The sequence below is a fragment of the Myotis daubentonii genome, chromosome 15 (assembly GCF_963259705.1).
Source record: "Myotis daubentonii chromosome 15, mMyoDau2.1, whole genome shotgun sequence".
NCBI classification, from domain to species: domain Eukaryota; kingdom Metazoa; phylum Chordata; class Mammalia; order Chiroptera; family Vespertilionidae; genus Myotis; species Myotis daubentonii.
This window is the reverse complement of record NC_081854.1, coordinates 33,610,873-33,634,476: the sequence shown is the minus strand read 5'-3', so window position 1 is coordinate 33,634,476 and position 23,604 is coordinate 33,610,873. Positions and strand designations below refer to the sequence as shown.

Sequence of the window (23,604 nt, the reverse complement as noted above, 5' to 3'; positions counted from 1 at the left end):
AAAAAAAAATTTTTCCAAGGTAGTGCCATGTTTATAAATGCGTTTATTACAGCCTGTCAGTCATGTATCTAGCATTCAGCTAACATGTTTTGAACCGAGTTGCAATATTCCTTGACTTAAACTCTGAATCTTTGCCATTCAGGTCTGTGAGAACTCCTGACATCTGACGCTTGACTACCAAGTTTCCATAGCAACAGGAAAAAAAATCCAAATCGGAAGATTGCCGTTTACAGCTTTCGAACTTCACAACTAGGCCTCAATTGCTCCAGATTTTCCTTTTCTTTGCCATTTCACTTAGTCTGTACTTCACCATTTTGACCGCATCTTCCTTTCTCCTTTGATTAATGGGATTCTCTGAATTTCCCCTGAGTGTTTCAAGATCATGGCATTTCACGTGCCCTCCGGGAGCAGGAACAATGACTACTTTTTCTGATGTGTTGCCACATTGCTAGTCAGCAGTCCACACCTCCAGCTGTGTCTGTGGGTTAGTATCTGTATATGTATGAGTATCTGTACGTGTACATATCAGTATTTATAGAGCGAGATGAGATAGGACAGCCCAGTTTTGGTGTGTCATTCTCCCTTGAGAGGCTAAACAAAAAGGGATGGAGGCCGGCAGCTGACCTCCCCCATCACCCCCCACCCCTGCACCAGGACCTCAGCAGCAAGCTGGGCATTAGCGCAGACCAGAGCTGATGCTTCCCCACTGTCCCATTCAGTCTGGATGCTGCCACGACCAGCAGGCAGGTCTGGAGAGAGAGAGAGAGAGAGAGAGAGAGAGAGAGAGAGAGAGAGAGAGAGAGAGAGAGAAGAGAGAGAGAGAGGCCTTTCTCTTCACCTGAGGGCTACACCCAGTTTTCACTGCCATCATATGCCACGATTCTGAGCAAAAGTGGTGGGGAGCAGAGCAGGAAATGTTACCATCAAATGCCGAGCAAAGGGCTGAAATATTCGTCCCTGGGCACCTGTCTGCATTTGTATGTGTCCTAAATCCACAGTCCCCCTCTGGACGTAGTTCTTATGGGGACACGGATCATGGCAGAGAACCCCTCCCTCCTCGGTACATTTGCAATTGCAAGTGTCATCCTGGAGGTCACACGTGCATATGAAGAGGCTGACAGATACCACGTGTATACATATACTAGTACATGCCCACATGTATAGACATACACTTACGCGCATACACGCCGTTTGTTTCATATACCTGCATAAAATAGAGTAAATACAGGTAGTTTTAAAAGTACCCTTCTGTGTGAATCGACTACAGTTGTTTGCAAACCTACAAATAAAAGACGTTCGTTATGTTTGAAACGTAATTGATTTTAATTCTGTGAGCATGTCAACGTAAGAGGAAAGTTAGTGCTTGTACTAAGATTATCTTCTTGTCGATAAACTGTAAATGAACCATCCAAGCTCACACCAAATTTTTCTATCAGATAAAACTAGTGACAGCCTGTGGCTTTTTACTAGAGTTCGCCACAAACTAGGGTAAGTGTCTTAGCACATTTTAATGCAGTTGCTCACTAAAGGTTTTAACCACACACGCACACACGCTTTCTTATGCAGTCTCTGTTGGCATCTGTGCTTTTCCGTTCGCCTTCTGTAGGAAGTAGAAGTCATATGTTGTCTTTATTGTAGTAAAATTATACAGATAGAGTTCCATATATTGTATTTGTTTCAACAGTAAATCTTTTGGAGCATATAGAATGCAGAGATTTTTTTTTTCTCCATTGAAATAAATGGGTATTGGTGGTTAAAACTGCTGGACAATAGCTTTTCTCTGGTTTCTATGTTGTGTCTACTTACCGTCACTGATGCTGAGTCTTGTCTTGGTGCAAGTTCCCATTTTTGGCTCTGTGGGCTTCCTGTACATCTCTCATTAGGTGAGTGAGTCCATGAAGCCAGAAGCACCCCCGACAGCTCGAGCCACCCACTCGTCTTACTCACCGTAATGAATGATGTGAGCATTTCACAATCCACTGTGAAGATGATTGCATACTTACAGAGGAGCAAGATCACCCTCAATTTGATGATGCATGACACACAGCCCCAACCATCTGCCTACAGTCCCAGGACATGGGTGTTTTTTCTCTGGAACAATTCCTGGTGCTCAGTCAGGAGATGCCACGTGCACCGAATATGACCTAATAGTTCGCCACGCGTGCGCGCGCAGGCTCAGGGTGGGGGATGTGCATTCACACTTGACGGGACTTCCTCTTCTGGCTTTAGAGGGCACAGCCCCCTTCTCCCTGTTGGACTCACTCCCCTCTTCCCTGGAGGCAGGGGGAGAATGGTCACCCTGCGAGGACCGTCCTCAGATGGCCAGGTGCTTGGCAGCCTGACCCGGAGGCTAACTGAGAACCCGAAAGCTCACCCTCCTGCATGAGCCAGGGCCGGCCCCCGGGAGAAATACCAAGGTCCAGTGACCCGCTCCCTCAAGTGAGCAAGTGAGGCCTCCGCTTCTCTCTCAAGCCAGGAGGCTCTCCTGTGTTTTGCAAATGGGTATTTTTCTCTTGAAAAAAAGAAATCAAGCCAGTGGCTTAACTTAGCCTAGAACACGGAGAAATGGGAGTGAAGTGCATACTTCATTACAAGTTCAATGTGCCCTAATTCGCCTCTATTTAAGTACATTCCCTGTCCCCAGAGTTCTTACCAGGACAGAGATAGTTCTGTTGTTCTTTTTAATCCTTATACACACACACACACACACACACACACACACAAAGACCAAGTCTTAGAAGCCAAAGTGTAGCATGTCCTGAATTGCAGGATGCTGTTTACTTGCTAGAAAGCATTTACCTTGTTTACTGAAAGTAAAAGTCTATTGCAAACATTATATCATTATTATCAATGCATTTCATTGTAACCCAAGTTATTGGAAAAAGAAAGTCAAGTAAAAGCCAGAAATTGCTTTTCCCGATGACTGACCACGAGATGAAGGCTTTGTTTCCACTGAGTGAACAGTCACACCTCCTTTGCTTTTTAAACACATCAACCACCTTAATTCATTAAAAATGACATTTCCCACATTTTACATGTGATAAATTATTTCATGTGTATGTTTTAACAAGAACGTGCAAACATTTTCTAATTTTGATAAAAGTTACCTCAATACTGCCAGTTCTCTCCGTAGAAGATCATTTCAGGAGGACGTGCCTGCATGACTCTCAGCCAACACCAGCAGATTTGAACGTCCTCACAAAATAAATCCAGCCCCATTACATGGTAGGTAGCAAATAGGACTTTGATTCTTAAAGAACATTTTTAAAAATTTTGATAACTTATCCCAGAATTTCAAAATATCATTTGAAACCTTCTGGTCAATGAAATAACCATCTACTATCAAACTCTTGAAATAGACCAGATTGCATTTCATCCAAAATAAATACATTGGGTCTCGATTTAAAGATGTGGCAACTAGAAAGTACTAACCTGAGTCTGCTGGATGCTGGGTTTAGAGCAGCTGTGCCAACACACAAACTATCCACGTGATTCTGAAGGAAAGAGTCTACAGTCCTCTTGGCGTGTACAAACAAGGTACAAAAATGCAATTAATGATGATGGTGATGATGATGATGATAGTTTACATGTATTAATTAATTGCTTATTACTTTTATTTATTAATTGCTTGGTATGGTGCCCACACTGTGCAAAATCCTTTATACCTATTAACTCACTGAATTTTTACAACAGCGTGTGAGGCAAGTGCTATTTTCTTCTCTAACTTACAGATAATGAAAGCCGAGGCTCAGAAAAATCAAATGGGTGGCCCGCGGTGAGTGGCCTTCAGAACCAGAACCCAGGGCTCATGTCATTCCCCCTCTAGCTCAGGCCCCTGCCAACTCTGCAGCAAAACCAGAGAAAATGTCCCTTCAGACCAGGAAACCCTCATCTGAGCCCCAATTAGCATGACTGTCTATCCAGACCAACTAACCAGACCTTCTGTGTTTTCTTAATTCTGAGAACTTTCTGCTAAGACCTGTTAACACTATTCTAAATTAATATTGGAACCTTAGAAACTTTTCCCATACAAGATATTATCATTTTCTAAGTATTTCCTCCCTTCCTTTCCATGGACCTATTAGTGTGTACGTGAGGGGCTTCTACCAGATTAATTAGGTATCTCAGTTCTCCAAAAGAAAAGCAGAAAATGTCCTCTCCAGGACCCAGTCACAGCCAAACCAACTGAGGGAAGGGAAAGTTGGGGGAAGAAGTGATGTGAGAGCTCCAAGAGCGGGGACTGTGCTCAGCTGTAGACAAATTCCAAAAGATCTTTGAGCAGTTTCTGATTTCTTTTTATTGATTTTCTTTTTGAGAGAGAAAGGGAGAAAGAAACTTCTATCTGCTCTCTCCAGCATGCCCTCTACTGGGGATCTAGCCCAAAACCCGGGCATGTGCCCTGACCTGGAATCAAACTGGCAACCATTTGGTGCACAAGATCCCAACCAACTGAGCCAAACCACCCAGGGCCAATTTCTGATTCTGTAAATGTAGCACATTAATCCATCTATGTGTAACTGACTTAAGCTTGAATCACAGGTAAATAACATCAACAGAAACATGAGCACTGAGAAAGAACACATCCCTTTTGTTCACCTACTATTCAGTGGTTCCCAACCTTCCTAATGCCGCGACCCTTTAATACAGTTCCTCATGTTGTGGTGACCCCCAACCATAAAATTATTTTCGTTGCTACTTCATAACTGTAATTTTGCTACTGTTATGAATCGTAATGTAAATATCTGATATGCAGGATGTATTTTCATTGTTTGCGACCCACAGGTTGAGAACCGCTGTAACAACCATCTAATAATCTGGCTACACCCTTCACAAGGGTGATGCACCCCATCTTCATTTCTTACCTGGCTGTTAAGATTTGTCTCAAAATCTAATGATACGGTACTTTCACGATTATTCATCTAAAGCAATTAGTAATTATTGTGCTGTGTTACTTTTATTATATTTCCTATTGGTAATAGATTGATTAGCTGACAACTGAAAAAAATTCTATAGTTTCTGTGTTTATATAAAAGCATATACAAAATATGTAGAGACAAAAAGAATGGCAGGAATGAATGCATGAACAAGGATTTCCGGTGAGAACTTTAATTCCATAAATTAAGAATAAGTCTATACTTTAAGCAGAAATAGTTTAGATATTCATCACATTCAGTAGGCAGGAGCATCTTCCTATCACTCATGCTGCATCCTTGTCACAGCATCAGTGGTTGGAGGGTTACTGAGCTTGATAAGCCTTTGAGCCATTTTATTTGCCCCACGTGCTGGCTGAGAAGCAATGGGTACAGCTAGACCACAGTAATTTTCACTATGAAGCTCTGAGCCTTTGAGAAAGTGGCTAGAGAAGCACTATTAGTATATGCTGAAAATTTTCCCATTTTCTGATATTTTTAAAGCTCTTTCTTTAGAAAGTAGCACAGTTATTCTTTATCCAGATTATTAAAGAGTAGGAAGTAAAGGCTATATGAAAAAATTATGTATTGTCATGCACATATCCATACTGTCCTGGTGTTCAATATTAACACTAAAATAAAGATATTATTACCCCAGTATAAAAATATGCACAAATTTTAAATGAGTTTTTTCCAGAAACACACAAAAGGGATAAAAGTTTGTCATTTAAAAATATTTAATTCTATTGCATATGCAGTTCCTTTGGGCCCTCGTTGCTCAACTGCTTGCAGTTTCCCAGCTGTAAATTAACATTTGATTTATTCTTTGGTTGCAAAGAATTTTGTAACTTGTTTGTAAAATATTCAAATGAAGGTTGTCTGGGATTTTAACGTGTGTACTTGGTCTTAGACCACCTGTAGTACAGCTGAAACAGTGACAGAGCAAAGGATTATTTTTTCAAATGGTGCTTGGTTGGACTAGAATGTCTAAACACCAAGACTAAAAGCAAGGGCTGCCTACCTGATAATTAACTCTTTTCCTTTCCTCTTCATAACATTAAATTCCTCTGGTTTGGAAAAACAGATAGATGATAGATTAGATTAATGATAAATAGATTGATGATCAATGATAGATTGATGATAGATGATGGTGATGATAGGTGATAGATAGATAGATAGATAGATAGATAGATAATAGGTAGATAAAATAGACAGCAAGATTAGTGAGATCCTTAACAAGAGGAAGGAAAGGGTGCTAATCAATACTAATAAAAGAGAAAAATGGTAATTGGCGTACGATGATACCCTTTTCATTGGCTAATCAGGGCTATATGCAAATTAACTGCCAACTATGATTGGCAGTTAACTGCCAACTAAGATTGGCAGTTAACTGCCAACAAGATGGCGGTTAATTTGCATATGTAGGCACAATGCAGGGAGGCGAAAGGGAAAGCAGGAAGAAGCCCCCTGCCACTGACAGTGATCGGAAACCCAGGGGGGGAGCTAAGAGCTGGGGGGCAGGGCAAAGGCGGCCTTTGCCCTGCCCCCCAGCCATGATCAGAGAATCAGGCGCCTTTGCCGCCCTGGCCAGTGATAGCAGGAAGTAGGGGTGGAGCCAGTGATGGGAGCTGGACACGGTCGAAGCTGACAGTCCCGGGAGCTAGGGGTCCCTTGCCTGGGCCTAAAGCAGAGCCCACGATCGCGGGGCCGCTGCAGCTGCGGGTCCCCGCTGCCCGAGCCGGACGCCTAGGCCAGAGGCGTTAGGCCTGGGCAGGGGCGGAGCCTGCAACCACGGGGAGCTGGGGGTGCCCTGCCCAGGCCTGACACCTCTGCCGGAGGCCTCAGGCCTGGTCAAGGGGCCAATCCGGTGATTGGTGATCGGAGGGTGATGAGGGTCAACTCCTCTGGCCAAGGCATCAGGCCTGGGTGGGGGGCGGAGCCGGAGATTAGGGGGATATGATGGTCCCCCTGCCCAGGCCTGAAGCCTGGGTCAGAGGCGTCAGGCTTGGGCGGGGGGTGGAGCAAGCGATCAGAGGGAGATGGGGGTCCCCTGCCCAGGCATGATTCCTGGGCCAGAGGCCTCAGGCCTGGGCGGGGGTCAGAGCCAGTGATCGCGGGGAGATGGGGGTCCCCTGTCCAAGCCTGACACCTCTGGCAGAGGCGTCAGGCCTGGGCAAGGGGCAGAGCCAGCAATCGGAGGGGGCTGGGGGTCCCCTGCCCAGGCCTGATGCCTGGGCCAGAGGCATCAGGCCTGGGCTCGGGGCAGAACCAGTGATGGGGGGAAATGAGGGTCCCCTGCCCAGGCCTGATGCCTCTGTCAGAGGCGTCAGGCCTGGGCAAGGGGCCGATCCTGCAATTGGAGGGTGATGGGGGTCAATGCCTGAGGGCTCCCAGTATGTGAGAGGGGGCAGGCTGGGCTGAGGGACACTCCCCACACACACACACACACCCAGTGCACGAATTTCGTGCACCGGGCCCCTAGTATTTAATAAGTGCCTCCTGTGGGCCAGATGTTTTACATATTTTTATTTATAGGTTTGAAGAGACTGGAAAGGTATATGAAATGTCCACTAAGGGCTGAGGGCAAATGCAGCCCAGGCCACTAGGAGAACGAGGCATCATATTCTGAAGCTGCTGTCGTGCCACCCCAGCAACCTGGCAGAAAACCAGGTGAGCCTCAGCTCAGACCAGGGCTGGGTCATGGCAGGTGCAACTAGGAAAAGGGCGAATTGAAGTTCTATGAGGCTTGGTAATGATCATTCCTTCTCTGCCCACACAAGGCAAACACAGAACTTCTCATCGCAGTGTAGACACACGTGTACGCTAATACCTCCCTTAGTGCAGGTCTGGGAAGGCAGGAGTGTGCAGAGAATGGCCCAGCTGAACCAAAGAACAATTAGGAAAGTACCACATTAAGCTCATGTAAAACCAAGCCGTCTTGAAAGGGGAAAAGAGAATTACTTCAGTTACACAATTAGTCTAGAAAGAGCTATAAAAAAAATGCTCAGAGAAGATACGACAACTATGACACTTAAAGGTTTAAAACGAGGGTTGTTCAAAACCCCAGTTTTAAAGGTTAATTACTAGTGCCTTACACATAATACAATAGTTTTGTTAATGGAACAATATTCAGTTAGGGCCAGTGTGTCAACCCTACAAAGCAAGTATATCAGCCGTGACTATAAATTAGTGAAGCTTTTGGGTACAGCAGCTGTTTAAACGACCTCGGTCTCCACGCAGAGAGAGTGTGCTGTCTTTCTAAGTGCCAAAAAAAAGTATCCACTAAAAAACGTGTCAAGTTTGCCTGCTGTTTATGTAAAGAAAACTTTATTTGGATAAAAAGCCTTCAAGTCTCCTGCCAGAAACACACACACACACACACACACACACACACACACACACACACACTACCTACCTCCAGGTCTTATTCGTGTTCTGTGCTGCTCACAGCCATAAGTCAGATGTGGCTAGAAATCTGGGTGTGGGTATCCAGACTTCTACGCTGGGTATGATAGCCCCAGTGTTTGGGGTCCAAAATGAAAAGGCCTGAAATCCCACCCGGTATTGACTACTCACTAGCTAAATGACTCGAGCTTCATGTCAACACTTTATAAAATACCAACTATGATACAAATTTAAAGTGGTATGCCTTTACCAACTGGTTGAATTGTGTCCCCCAAAAAAGACATGTTGAAGTCCCAACCCCCAGAACTTCAGAATGTGGCCTTATGTAGAAACAGGATCTTTGCAGATATAATTAGTTGGATAAGGTCATACTGCAGAGGGTAGGCCCCGACTCCATAAGAAGAATAGAGAAACACACACAGGCTGAAGGCCATGGGAAGACGGAAGTGAAGATTGGAGTGAAGCAAGCTAAGAAATGTCTACAAGCTATGGAGCATCTACAAAGCTAAGGAGCCTCAAGAATTTCCGGCTGTTAACCAGACACTGAGATAGAGGGGCAGAACAGATTCTTCTCAGAATCCTCCAAAGGAACTAACCCTGCTGACACGTTGATCTCAGGTTTCTGGCCTCCAACGCTGTGAGACAATAAATTTCTGCTGTTGTACGCTGCCCAGTTTGTGCTGCCTTGTTACAGCAGCCCTAGGAAACTCATACATCACCCTTCAATCTCAATATGTACAGAGAAAGATTCTCAAGAAATGGCCCAAAGGAAAACAAATTCATCCATGAAGGACAAGTGAGCAGAATCCTCGGCAATGTCTCTGGATCCTCTAAAGCCAGTAGTTCTCCACTGAGAATGACCACCCCAGGAGATGCTTGGCAGTGTCTGGAGGTATTTTTGGTTGTCAGAGCTGAGTGGGGGATGCTACTGGCATCTACTGGGTGGAAGTCAGAGAAGCTACTCAACATCCTGCAATGTACAGGCACACACCATACCCCCAGAACAACAAAGGATTAGCTGACCCAAAATGCCAGGGGTGCTGCTCTAAACGCAGACAACTCAGAATTCTAGAAGGATAGAAAAATGAGATGGTAGAGTCAGAAAGTCCTGGGCTCAAGTCCTGTCTCTTACTCCCTACTTTTACCACCTGGTTTAAGAGTTTCAGCCCGCATTGAACAGACTGTCAAACTACAGCCGGAAGGCCAGGGAGGGTTAGGGGGGCGCGGGGGGGGGGGGGCGGGGAGGGGGTAAGAGATCAATCGAAGGACTTGTATGCATGCATATAAGCATAACCAATGAACACAAGACACTGGGGAGTAGGGGAGGCCAGGGGAAGGTGAAGGGGGGGCGGGGGGGGAGGAGACATATGTACTACTCTTTGTAATACTTTAAGCAATAAAACAAAATTTTTTTAAAAAAGAGTTTCAGCCCCACCCTAACCGGTTTGGCTCAGTGGATAGAGCATCGGCCTGCGGACTGAAGGGTCCCAGGTTCGATTCAGGTCAAGGGCATGTACCTTGGTTGTGGGCACATCCCCAGTAGGGGGTGTGCAGGAGGCAGCTGATCGATGTTTCTAACTCTCCCTTTCCCTTCCTCTCTGTAAAAAATCAATAAAATATATTTTAAAAGAAAGTTTCAGCCCCTTTATGTCAGTTTTCTCAAAACTGTAAAATGGTGATAATTATATCACAGGGTCCTGAAAATTAAAACATTGAGATGTTTAAGTGATCAGGTAAAGCACTAACCAAATACCAGTTAACAACAACTAATGATAAAGAGTCTCACCCCTTTGGCATGGGAAGGAGGATGGAGTGGGGGTGCAGGGAGGGGATGCAGGGAAGGGGGATTGATGTTGGGGACAGGGAGTGAAATTGGGTGGAAAAAGTTGAATCCTATGCCCTCTATGACCAACCCCCCAGGTTTGTCACAGACACTGGGGGGGGGGGGGGGGGTTCCCTGGCAGCCTCTCTCAGCTGAAAGCAAGCTGGAACTGGCCCCGATTCGGTCCTTAAATGCGGTAAGGAATGTGACCGTCAGGCCTTCCCTCAAGAACTCGCCCATCTCTCCCTAATGAGACCAACTCCAAGGCCACCTGTGGGGCTGGAACAGCGTCCCGACTCAGCAGCGTCCGCTCCTTAAACAACCAAATCCCGCCCTGACCCACAGAAGCCCTCCCCACGCGACACCATGGAGCATCATGTGAATGGAAGGAGCCAGGCGCTGAGAAGGCCTTGCTGTCTGATTCCATTTAGATGACGTTGGAACCGGCAAAAAACCTGACTGTGTGGAGAGTCCGGACGCCCATCGCTCTCAGGGGTGGCGGGTGGGTGGGGTGAAGGGAACAGCGCTGAGGGGCGCGGAGGGGTTCCCGGGAGCTGGTCATGTTTCTTGACCTGGGGCGGTTACAGGAGTGTGGACTTTATGAAAAGTAGTTGAGGATTTGCTCTCTCCAGAACGCATTTTATAACTAAGTTAAAAGCTAAAAACAGCTGCCCCGCTGCGCCAGCACCTCCACTCCACCCCCACGGGGAGGAGGAAGAACACTGAGGTCGAGGGCGTAACTCCGCTGGGCAGCCGCGCTCCTGGTGCTCGTGCCCCTCAGGCCTGAGACCTCAGTTTCCCCTCCAGATGTTTGTGGGGTTTTGTTGGCGGGCAGGCAGCAGCACAGGCCTGGGCTGGCACCTCGCAGGCGCCTGCCAAGTGCGTCCCGACGGGGTCCGAAGAAAGCCAGTGCGGGCTACGAAGACAGCCTGGGAAGAGGTCGAGGGCACCCCTTCCACCGTTCGCCCCACTGAGCTGTTACCCTAGTTTCCACCCGGGGCGTGGCTGTGGGGGCGTGGCTATGGCGGAGCGGTGGGGGCGGGGAAGTGCTGAGTGGGCGTGGTTAGGGCGGAGGGGAGGGGCGGGGCCTCGCTCAGAGCAAGGCTCGAGACCGCAGGCCTTTCCGGCGCGTGACGCCAACTACAGCTCCCACAATCCCCCGCGGTCGCGCGAAGGCCTCTGTCGTCGCGAGAAGAAGCCGCTAGGGGCGTCGGCACGGATAAACGGAAGTGTCGGTGACGGTCCGAGATATCACCGCCAAGCTGGGAACCGGGGAGATGGCCGAGACTGACCCGAAGACCGTGCAGGATCTCACCTCGGTGGTAAGGGGCGTCCGTGCGGGCCCGAGGCCGAGGCATCCGGGGCGGCGCCGGCAAGGCCCGCGGACCCAGGCGTCCTCTCTACGGCCGCGCGGGTCCCGGTCTCTGGAGGCCGTGTTTGCAGAGGCTTCGCCCGCGGAGGCCGCTGGCCACCGGGACCCGCCCCGGGCCTCTGGGTGGGGTCCCCTGCGCCTGCTGAGGTCCCCAGGCCCGCCCCCCTCACCTGCCCCTGAACCGCACCCTCGCATGACCCCCTGGTCCCCGCCACCGCCCCCCTTACCCCAAAGCCTCCCAGCCGTCAAAACTGCCGAAACACCCAACAGATTCTGAATGGCAGCGGGGCCCAAACCGGAGGAGCTTCACGGCCCCGCAGTGTCATCTGACGGGGAAACGGAACCCGGGGAGGGGAGATCCTTGCCGGAGGCCCCGGAGCTGCCAGAGGCCGAACTGGGGCTGGGACCCCGCACCCCGGCCTCCCCTGGGACCGGGGTTCCATCCTCTCCCAGGAAGGCGGCTCGGGATCAGCGTGGGGTGTTTGGTTTTGTTGTTTCACAGGTGCAGACACTCCTGCAACAGATGCAAGATAAATTTCAGACCATGTCCGACCAGATCATCGGGAGAAATATCCTTTCTCTTGGGAGTCGGCCTCCCGTGGGTGTTTGGACCCTGTTTTCTCAGGATGTAACTGTCGGGCCAGCTTCGGCCAGGCATTTACCAGTTTGCTGAGCTCGGGTGTATGTGCTCCTCCCGAGAAGCAGGGTGTGGGAGCTGGGAGTACAGCTGAGCGAGGCCCGGCCCGGCAGCTGACAGGCCACCTGATGGTGTCCAATGTGATTGCCCCGTGACCGCGCCAAACCGTTTGTGTGTGTCTTTCCTCTGATCCTCCCCGTAACCTGGAAAAGTCAAGCACCTTGCCCAGATCCCGGAACTGGGAAAGGGCAGGGCTGGCGTGTATTCGTTCCTTCCCCCAGGTCCCTGTACCCTTAACCCCCCGAGGACAGTCTTAACGAAGGAGATGCATTCTGAGAAATGTGTGGCTGGGTGGCTCGCCCTCCTGCAAACGTAGGAGAGTGCGCTTCCAGGGACCCAGGGCACAGCCGGGCCGAATGGTGGGCCGCCCTCGCGGACTCGGCCCGTGGTGGACGCCGATGTTGTTGGGCAATTGGAAGACCCGCTTCCTTGAGACGGTTGTGTTGAAGGCGTCGTCTCCGGGGCCTGGCGGAAAAGGTTAGAAACGGGAGATGTCTGTCGGTGCGCTTTCCTTAACGTCACCACTTGATGACATGAGTAGTCGCATTGATGACCTGGAGAAGAACATTGCAGACCTCATGACCCAGGCTGGCGTGGAAGAACTGGAAGGAGAAAACAAGATACCTGCTACACAGAAGAGTTGAAGGTGAGGGCAGGGGCAGTAAAGGGTGGCGTTTGCCACCATGATGTTGATGCAGTCATTTCCCCGTTTGTATTGACTAGACCTGTGTCCTCGGTAACTCAGACCTTTGAGTAACATTAAATAATCATTACCATCCAAGACAAAGAAATGTGTTTTGTTGAAAATTTATTACTGGAAGATTTTTAATGTTTTTGCTTTGCTTTGTTTTAGTCAAAAAAACGATAACTCAAGTATCCACATCGCCACCTTCATAAATGCCTTAAATTCTAAGGATTCTTTGGGGAATACTTACCCTCTAAACTAGTGCCAGGACAGTACCTGGTTGTGACTTAGATGAACTAGATTACGGCCACATTAAGCCTTCACCCTAGAGTTGATTTAAATTTCCACTTCATAATTTTACATATCACAGGAAAGGCTAATAATCAAAAATACCCAGAGAGCAAGATAGCCAGCTGGCTGCACAGCTGGCTGTCCTATTCTCACCACAGTGGGTTTCTTCATTACAATCCCTTTCGTGAGTGTGGTGGTGACCTCGTTGCAACCCAAAAAGAATTTTAAATCCCCTTTTCTCCCATCCCATTTTTAGCATTTTAATTCCCTATAAAAATAAAGTTCACTGAGAATTTGTAGGTAACTAGAGTACCAAACAGAGTAATACAGTAAATGACACCTTATTTTTCATTTTTATTTTCTTACTTTTTGGGTGTGTCCTGACTGGACCAAATTATAAGTTACTGTGAAATACAAGTTGCTTTGAAGTACAAGAAACATAGATTGGGTTGATTTTTTTGTGGGTTGTCATCTTTATTCCTATATAAAGATAATTGGGAAAATTCCTGCCAGTCTTAGAAGCTTCTCATATCTCGTAACGTTCATCAAATGAATGAGAACATCCTCTTGAGGATTGAAGACTGAGTTACAGGAATGAAACAAAGAAAGGAGTGGGAGGAGAAATGGATTCAGAAGTTTCTTTAATAAAGATTTCCAATTAAATGTATTGTATTGTTGTTAGAATATCATGCACAAGAAGTAAGTTTAGCTCATTAGAAGGTTCTGGAAGAATTTTTTGTTGATAATTCTAAGTATCATTTTTATTTGTCCTTGTTTAATGAATAATATGCTGATGGTTTTCCTTTCTCAATAGGTTGCTAATTTACACTGGAATCTGGAACATTGTTTTTATAAGCCAAGAGAAGACCAGATGGCTTTTTGCAACTAATTACTATGTGTAGACAGGTTTTATGTTGTAAAGCGTGCATTCTTCTTATCACATACTATATAGTTAGTTGATAGAGTGAGCCTCCAACCCCCATTTCTTGAACATGATAACTTCACACCTCAGATCTTGGTCAGTTGTCCTATTAAATATTAAACACTAAAACTTTGGCGGTTCTTCCATAAAATTGTCAAATTTTTTAGTGTATTTTTGTGAAGTCATTTTTTTCTATCATTCCTTTTGTAGTAGTTGCTGTTTGATAAAAGTTGCTGTGTAATTTTTTTCTATTAGACATATAGTAGGTTATTCCTTTATAGTTAGACTTTGTAAAGTAAGACATTTATAGAGTTTAGGGTTCTTTGATTTTCAACAGTATGACTGATGAACTAACACCAAATAATGTGTTGGTAATACTTTTCCAATAGTTGAGAACATTTAAAAATTGTTTATTCAGAAATACCTGGCACTACTCTGTTGCCAAAACTCAGACTTGAACCATGATTTTGTCTAAGTCTTTGAGGTCAGATGCTAAAGTAATGAATACTAACCACTGCCACTTTAGTGTGAGAATTTTTAAGTATGGAAAATGATAGAATTGCCTAATGTAATGAGGCATTCATTAGTTAGAGTTCTGCATGAGATTTGAATACTTCAGTAGGACCCTACATTGTTCATCTACGAGAGTTACCGTACAAAATCTGGCAGGATTTTAAAACTCAGTTACTCCATCTTTCCTTTGAATTACTGATTGGAAAAAAGGAACAGAAAAGGAAAAGAGACCATGCCAGTTGCTTCATTAGAAAATAATAAAAGACTTGTGATAGGCTCAAGCTTTTTAAGAAATACTGTTTCTTTAAACTACTTCTTACTGCAAAGAAATGGTTTTATTATTCATGATAGAAGACGGGGATAACTCTTGCCACTCAGAAATGTAGTGTCGGGAATGCTAAGCCTAAAGGCCAGTATTGACTGGGGGAGATCCATGTGATTGTCACAGCAAAGTGATTTTTATAGAAAAAACGTTGACTGTCAGATTTGTGCTTAATGAACCCTATGTTTTTTTTGTTTCCTATATCACCAGTCTTGATTGTTTGTATTGCAAATATATAATAATATTAAGAAATAATTTTTCCTATTTATAAATTATATGGAAAACATAAAGGAGTAAATTTCTTCTGTGATAAAATGAATTAACCCTGTTAATTGCCCAGAGCAGAAACTCCTTTGATGTGCTGCAGGTTTAGCCCAGCAAGCCCCAGAGCCTGCTGCACTCCAGCCAATCAGATGGAACCTGTGTGCGGGGTGTTTTCAAGCCCAGAAACAGCAACTGGAAATGGTAGGCAGGAAGGATAGTTAGGACTTACTAGTAGGTAGAAGTTGGCTTCCTTAAAGTAATGGGAAGATTCTTGAGGCAAGCTCCACTGACCACAGTATCTGCCCTGAATAAAGGTGCCTGGAATCCTGCTATTAACGCCTCCTTTGTGTGTCAGAGTGATTTGTTTGGTTTTTCACATTTTCAGATCCAAGCGCACATTACATTTTAGATTATGAGCTGAAACCTCTAGAAGGATTGAGTACGAATAACCAAAGGCAGAATGGGAAGGTGGTGCGGGTGGGGTTGTGCCATGAGGAGCCTCGGTGACCATGGTTTACGCTGACGGGTGTCGAAGGAGAGCTGATGTTTTACATGTTCAGACGGAAACCTTTTCCAGGCATGTTCCCCAGGACGCTTGTCCTGGAGAAGTTCCAGACAATAAGGGTTTGTAGTCACTTGGGTTTAGAAAATTGGCCTTGTACTGGATTCACTTTATGAAAAAGCACAGTGCACATTAGCATGTTGAAGGCTCTGAGGTCTCAGAGCAGAGAAATGAGGTTTCACTTTCTCACCTGCCAGTTTCCAAGCTATTTGACCAACCAAGGATCTTCTTTATGTGCTTACCACCTAATTAACATTTCATTGAACGAGTGTGGTGTAAAACACTATACATGGGGGGAGAGCAGTTGAAGTAACCCCATAAAAGAGCACTGGGTTCCATTTATAAAGGAACGCCTGCGCTGCCATGCGCTCCACCCATTCTGTAGGCAGAGCTTTAGCCTCGCGTGAAACAGGCTTTGTGACCTTGGAGAGGCTTCCCATTTGCCCAAATGGATGGTTTGCCTCCACTCTTTTAAGACAGTACCTGTGTGAAGTGAGAACTGCAGATGCCGGCCACGTTACCATTGCCCTGCCCTGCCCTGCCACTGCCTCAGCCCCTGGGCCTTTCTGGAGCAACCTGTGTCTGCCAGGGAGACAGCTACTTGTCCCGCAGCACTGCTCCTTTCCAGTCCCAAGCGTGATCCTTCTGTGCAGGAAAATGGCTGCTTCTCGTTCTCCAACTAGTTTTTGTTCAGTTAAAGGCCAGTGAAGATCCTACTTAGGGTTGTTAAATCCACATAGTGTGGAGGTGCTTGCACCAAGGGAAGCAGCCATATGTTTGACAAATGCCCTCATCTCCCAGGCCCAAGGCCCCACCAGCTTCCTCATTTGACTCCTGGTTAATCCTGCTTTCCTTTAAGCCAAAAGATTTTAAATATTTTCATTTTATTTGCTGATCAATTTTGTTTCTCTACGTTTCATTTCTAGTAAAGTACTCTCACGGTTGGCCTCAGGACCTTCTCAGGACAAACATACAGTGTTTCAGGTAATTAAAGGTTAATGTGCCTTTGTGAGTCCTTGGAATCCTAAGCGCACGCACTCAGAGCCCTGTTGCTATGGGGACATAGAGTCCTCCAAACAACTCACAATGACCTTCACATCTTGCTTGTAAATTGAAGGTTTCCTGAATGGATAATCATGTTCCTCTTTTTTTGTATGCTATAGTTTATATGTTTTAATTGGATTACAATGGAGTCATTTGCACAATATGTTGTCAAAGCTAACCCTGAGAATTACCTGGCAACAGTTAACGATTAGTCCAGCGCCAGGGAAAGCATGTATTAGAAACACTGTGCTGTTCTTAACAGTTTGTTTGTTTGGCCTCATCCTCCCAACAGCCCTGAGTTTGGTTTGGTCTGATCAGTCCCCGTTTAAGCAGAAGGAGCCCAGCGTTGGGCTTCAGTTGACCAGGGTCACAGAGCTGGGGGCAGTGGCCGACTGCAGGGCTGGCCCTTGGCTGTTTGGTCCACCCCTACGGAGAGCGCAGATTCCCACATACTTGCATCAGGGCCTCCTGGGAACCACCAGCCCACCCCTCAGGACTGAAATCCGGTTTTAAAAGACTGATTTTGCATTTTCAAACGGGACCTAAGGTCATCAACACCTTGATGTGAATTTTTATTCAGAATTGAAACTATTCAAAGTATCGTCTTTTTTTCCCCCCAAATAAGTTATTTGATAGCAACTGTCTAAACAAATCCAGTTCAGTTTCTTGAGTGTTTGCCTCAGCAGAACACCAATGCCTACAGGTTTCACATTCATTTACTAACACCCCCATCATTTCTCACAAAAATTATCCCTTGAGACCCCCCTTAGGGGGAAATTGATGCCCCTTTTCCGTGACCTATTTGCTTCCATCTCAGAAGGTCACTTTGTTTTAAAAAAGTCTTAAAACGGTACCCACATAGCCATCACCTGGAATCTTAGTCTCCGGTTCACGAGGTTAAGCACCTGCTTTTCGCTTCAGCCTCTAAAATTCCTTTTCAGTGAGTGAAAATGGCGGTGGGGGCCATGAGTCCCTGCCCAAAATCGAACACCAGAGGGATTGTGATTTAACATTACACTCATCGACCCCACAAATCACTTTGGAAATAGGAAAGGAGTTTGTTTCTACAAGTCAGGTTAATGTTGAAAAAGAATCAATTCTAATCCTTTGCCCTCACATGCTGAGCCTTTCAGCAAGAGACGTGCCTGGCAGTTCCTCAGACACCTGCCTGGGATTAGATTTATATCTACTAGAGAACATCTGCTTCGGTGGGTCCCTGGCCACCACTGGTGCCATGTGAGGTTGTGTTGCTCTCTCCTTGAGCAAGGCCAAAGAATGTTCATACGCCACATCCATAAATTACACGCACTTCACATAGGTGCTTCCCTGCTTCGCGGTCATAATCTTGGTGTATGTTCATAGTTTTCCACTTTTTGGACACATTTTGACCAATTATTCATGTTGGTCTGTGGCAAAATGTCTGCCTTGCAGAGGAACAATTCATTCCCAATAATTAACAGCCTAGACTCAGGGTGAAGCCGTTAGCTGTAAATAACAGCACAGCCCCTGGAGTACCCGGGCTGTACTGTCTCACGAGGCGGAGCCAGAGGGCCGGCAGCTCCCAGGGCGGTGGATGCCACAGCCCCACAGACGTCAGGGCCCAGGTGTGCACCCTCTCAGCATCCCACAGAAAGAGAACCTTTCCCTCCCTTGGTCTCAAATGAAGAAAATGTTGCCTCAGACAATCTTTGACAAGGCACGGCCTCACATGACAGCTGAGCCCCGAGAGTCTCACCTTTCCCTTGTCACCACTTGGGTGTTGGGGGTGCTTCTAGTCCCTGGTGGGTGAGGCCAAGGATACTGCTAAACATCCTTCAGTCCACAGACCAGCCTGCACTACAAAGAGTTCTGCTCCCCTGTCAACATTGCCCAGGTGGAGAAACCCCGCGTCACCCACTCAGGATTCCACCTGTGCCTGGGTGAGGGGAAGCCTCCAAGGGCTCCTGGGCCTCTGAGGAGTGGAAATCAAGAACAAAACCAAGACTCCATCCAAAAGGAAAGGGTGTCCGCCATAGGCCCCTTAGATACAGCTTCTGGTGAGGAATTGTAGCAGTGGAGATGGTTAAATAAGAAATAGCTGATTCGCACCCCTGGCTGCACGTTAGAGTCACCTAGGGAGCATTTCAAAACTCAGACCAGGCAGCACCCAGGTCCACTGGTCAGGTCCCGCAGGTGGTCCAAACAGGTGGTTTTAAGCTTGCATGTGCATCAGATCTGGGGGCTGCCTTCCAGAAGGACTGCCTACAGCTGCTCATCGGTGACGGAATTCGCCAAGCAAATTAGATGGGGTTTTGCCAATCTTCTGTCAACCCCGCCGACACTTCCGACTCACACAGTCAGAATAGGCGCACCTTATCGGGCACTCAGTTCAATTCACGTGTCGTTCGCTCTAACGGCGGGATGGTGCCGCCACTGTTCGAATAAAAGGATGTCGGGTTCCCTGACCTGCGATGTCTTACTACCCAGATTCAACGGCGGGTTTACCTCACGTGTCGCTGCTGCCGGCCACCGGCGCGGTGGGAGCTGCCTCCACCTGCGCCGCCTCGTTCACTCCCCAGAGCCCGGGAGGCTTGCACATCAGAAAGGTTTCCAGCTGGAATTTTCCTCCCTCTACTCAGCCTTCAAATACTCCATTCCTAAACCACGTACCTCTTCCCTTTTATCGGTCTTCAGAAGTTGCCGTCCAAACCCAGTGAGTATTTCCAGGAAGAAACTTTAAACATTAAACATCTTAAAACTCAAGGCGTGTTCGGAAGAAAGCACAGTGAGCTTTGATGGGAGGTGGATAATCATCAGGGAGTCATTTCTGGAAATTTAGATAATACGGTTGTTTCTTTTAATGCCACATTCTCCTGGGAGGATGGGAAGACCATTTGACTGATTCTGCTCCAAAATCCTGCTGAAGCAAAGGCTGAGCCCCAGTTCTTCGCGGAACAGCAGCCTGGGCCTGGCCTGGTGCACGTATCGCAGAACTGGAAAGGCAGCAACACAATGTCCTCAAAAGAAGCCGGCCTCTCCCCTCGATGGGCAGACAGCTCTGATGGGAGCCAAACTCGGATGTTCCTCAGTTAGAACCTGTGTTCATCGGGCCCAGGAGGAATCGGGAAGATTCTGTGGAAACCAGCTGTCAAATGTGAGCTGTCTCGCTAGCAGAATTTTAAAAGGTTGGCCTCGGGGCCTGGGGGCCCTCACCACTGTGGCCAGACCTTCCATCAGAACCCTCAGTCTGAGAGGCTGGTTATAAGAAACCTACATTGTGTGCCAGCATCTTCCAAAGGAAATACCGTGAGATTCTCTCAGTGGGTCAATCTCATTTTCTCCAGCGCAGACGAGGCTGAGCAGTGACCTGTGACCCAACTTTGCCTTCCCCATCATGAGAAGCAGGCCCTTTGGACCTGCTGGCACGGCTGAGCCGGTATTTCTGGAACCGCTGACTGAGAAAACTCACCGCACCGTGAACGCTGCCAGAAATTCCTCGGGTTTACTCACGTTCATCTGTATTCCAGAACAGTCCTCAGCAAGATTGGCTAGTGGTGCTTGAGCAAGGCACTGTTTGGCAAGTCAAAACTTAAAGAACCTCTTTTTGTACGAAGTCATGTAGCGAAGTGGGGAAGAATTCTTGGGAACCCAGTTGATGTGGTAATTTGTCTGCTTTACGCCATATTTAACACCATTGAGACGTGAAGCGTTTGCTTCCTCGGGAACTAGCTGTTCTCATGGGGATGTTATAACTCCCTCTTCACACGACGTGCGCTTGGTGCTGGGAAGCTCTGAAGGGTTTGCGGTGGCGTCTGGCCAGAATCACTAAAGCTCTAAGCGTATCCCTTCTTCTGTATTCTACCGTTACCCTTTCTTCCATATTTTGGTCTGAGAACAGGTATGTGTTCTGGATTTAAACACAATATACATCGAGAGAATATTTTTTCCTCAGAGAAGAAGATCTGTATTACAGAACAATCATTTGTTCAACCAAACCACCTTATGGCCGTGGTTCTTAAAATGTGGTCCCCCAGGCCAGCAGCAGAAATGCAGACTCCCAGGCCTGCCCACCCCCAATGAATCAGAGACCTTGGTGGGCCCGGCAGCCGGAGTTTAACACACCATCCAGGCATGAGAACCAGGGCCTTCGCTGTCAACCTTGGTTGTCCAGTAGCTTTGGGGAGTCAGACTAAACATAAGAAGCCCCTGGGGCGTCGATTAACACACAAATTCCTGGGTTCTTCCTTTTTATATCCTGCCCCAGCATTTGTGGGGAGGGCTGGGGAGCCATGTTTCTGTCAATGCCACAGCTATGGCTGTTCTATGTTATTTCCTACTCGGGACACACTGCACAGAGAAGTGGGAGAAGATGTTCTCCTGCCGAGTCACTCGGCCTGGGCCAGTCCTAAAGTGATGTAACAGGAATTGACTCTTCATTTGCCCAGAACATCTGAGCGCCGGGCTGGAGCGGGACCTTTCGGATCCTGTCAGACGAGGCGTTTGCCCTCCAGCCTGAGGAGTCGAGGGCGTGAAGAGCCTCACTCCACAAAGATCTGAATCACTTTAAATCAATTTGCTTCTTATTAAAATGTACTTCAATAAAAAATAATTTCAACTATTTTTTTACACTCAATTTCACTTCTTTCCAGAGCCGAGGAAGGATGGGGCTCATTTTGACCCTGATTAATTTCAACTCTTAAGCCACAGAAGGATATCCAATCATTTAAAGCTTCCTGAGTGTTTCAGTTGATTAAAAAGGTTTTAAAGAGCATGGTAAATATTTTACCAGGAAGATAAGTTATTCAGTAAGAATTTATTTATTAAATACTAGTAACTTATTAGTTTGTTTATCTTTATTTCCATGAAAGTGCATTCTTTTCATCTGGGCACTTTTTTTCTATTCCCACAGCAGGTTAACCTATGAGTTGTTAATTCTGTAATAAGTAAATGTATTGAAATATAACTTAACTTGTGAAAGTTAACAAGATTTTACTAATGTTATAAGAAAAAAACGCTGTAAAATCACATTTCAAAAGAACATTTGGAGGATTTTAAGCATAGTTTTATGTACTTAAAAAGAAACTATGTTTGCTGTTTTAAAAAAAAGAACAAGTTTCTCATTTATCTTTTGAGTCATCCATTCTAAAAGAAATAACTAAAGCCTGACCTTCCCCCCCTTCTTATTGGTAGAAAAGAAAGCATTTAAAGCTTAAGTCCAAAATGAAGGCACTGAGTTCAAGTATTTATGGATAGCCAGATATTTTATTTCGATAAAAAAAAATCTGAATACTTTCAGTTGCAAGCAATGACTAAAAATGGCTTAAACGATAAGGAGATTTAATGACCTCATAAAGGCCAAGTCTGGAGGTAGGCCGTCTGGGGATGCTTAATTTAGCAGTTCCCCTCCACCCCGACTCCAGGCTGGCTGCTGTTTCTCTCGCCTTTCCCCTCATCCTGAGACATATCTCCAAGCATCACGTCTGGGGAACAACCCAGCACCACTGCCAAACCCTTCCTCCATGTCCACCCCGGTTATGGGTTGAGTTGTGTCCTCCCAAAAGATATGTTGAACCCTAACCCCAGCACCTGTGAATGTGATCTCTCCCGGAAGCAGAGTCTCTACAGAGGGAACCAAGTTCAAGTGAGGTCGTGCTGGGCCCTAATCCAATGACGGGTCCTTTTAGGAAGAGAGGAGACACGAAGACCAACAGACACCGGGAGAGCAAGCACCACGTGAAATAGCCTGAGACTGCAGGGACGGGTCCACGAGCCAAGGAACAGCAGGAATTGCAGGCAGCACCAGGAGCCGGGAGAGGCGTGGAACCGATTCTTCCCCACGTCTCTGAAGAGGACACCTTGACTTAGACCTTCGGCCTCCAGAGCTGTGAGAGAACGCATTTCTATTGCTTTCAGCCCCCTACTTTGTGGCCACTGGTTATGACAGTCTTAGCAACTAATACAGCCCCCAGTACAGAGGCCAGAAAAGCCAATGTGCACTTTTCCAGCTTCTGACTCCTACCCGCTGGTCTCCTTAGAGACGGTCACATTTTGGAAAGTGGTCAGAGTGTCCAGGACCTCATCTGCTTGTCCTGGCACCACCACCCCATCTCCACCCAGCCACCAGGGGGCCAATTTGTCCCTCTGTTTGGGAAGCAGCTCTCGCCTCTTCCCTTTCACCCTGACACACACTCCCGAGCTCACCTGGATCTGTACCTGGGATCTGTCCTGTGGCCCGGAGGCTCTGAGCGCCCCTTTCTCTTCCCCGTCCGCATTCATTCATTCAGGCCACCTCGGGGCGACCGGCTTAGCATTTTACAGCCGACTTTTAAAAAGAAATCATGACTGGTATATCAAGGGTTGATTTGGTTGGAGAAATTAGGATTTTTTTTTTATAAGCAAGTAATTTGGGAATTAAATTAGGTCTAAAATTAATTTGAGGTTTCTGACAACTTGTTTGCAGGAAGTAATTGCTCTGGTGCTGGTGACTTTAATAATCAAAGAGAAGCTTAAGAAAAATTGAGCATTGCAAAAAGGAGAAGGAAATAATACATTTGAATTGAGCTCATTTCCCGAACATTTATTTATGAGGATTTTCCAACATACAGCAAAACTGAAATAATTTCTCTAGTGAGCACCTATATATGTACCACCTAGATTCTGCCATTAACACCTGGACTGTGTAATAGAATAAAATAATCAGCCCTCTGACTCCATCTTGCTCAAACCTGCCCAGGCCCCATAGCATGTGGGCAACATCTTCTGCTCATTCCCACGGACACGCCGATCATTTCAGGGGCCTGGCCTGCAGCCTAGGAG

The 23,604-nt window shown here is 46.6% G+C and overlaps 2 protein-coding genes and 1 long non-coding RNA gene across 3 annotated transcripts in view; all 3 read left to right on the top strand.

Moving 5' to 3' along the window:
• Positions 1–1,759, top strand: part of CDH13 (cadherin 13) — a 1,022,278-nt gene extending 1,020,519 nt beyond the window's left edge. Inside the window, exon 14 of the mRNA XM_059667273.1 lies at positions 143–1,759. Coding sequence (XP_059523256.1) covers positions 143–150 — 8 coding nt within the window. The 3' untranslated portion in view covers positions 151–1,759. The remainder of the gene's footprint in view (positions 1–142) is intronic.
• Positions 1,760–11,302: 9,543 nt separating this feature from the next.
• On the top strand, positions 11,303–15,535 carry HSBP1 (heat shock factor binding protein 1). Its single transcript, XM_059667261.1, has 4 exons — positions 11,303–11,459; positions 12,012–12,078; positions 12,732–12,852; positions 13,997–15,535. The coding sequence occupies exons 1-3, from the start codon at positions 11,415–11,417 to the stop codon at positions 12,848–12,850; spliced, it is 231 nt and encodes a 76-aa protein (XP_059523244.1). The 5' UTR covers positions 11,303–11,414; the 3' UTR covers positions 12,851–12,852; positions 13,997–15,535.
• Positions 15,536–16,368: 833 nt separating this feature from the next.
• Positions 16,369–21,403, top strand: LOC132217156 (uncharacterized). Its single transcript, XR_009448866.1, has 2 exons — positions 16,369–16,749; positions 18,635–21,403. It is a non-coding gene; the product is annotated as an uncharacterized LOC132217156 (long non-coding RNA).
• Positions 21,404–23,604: the final 2,201 nt, after the last annotated feature.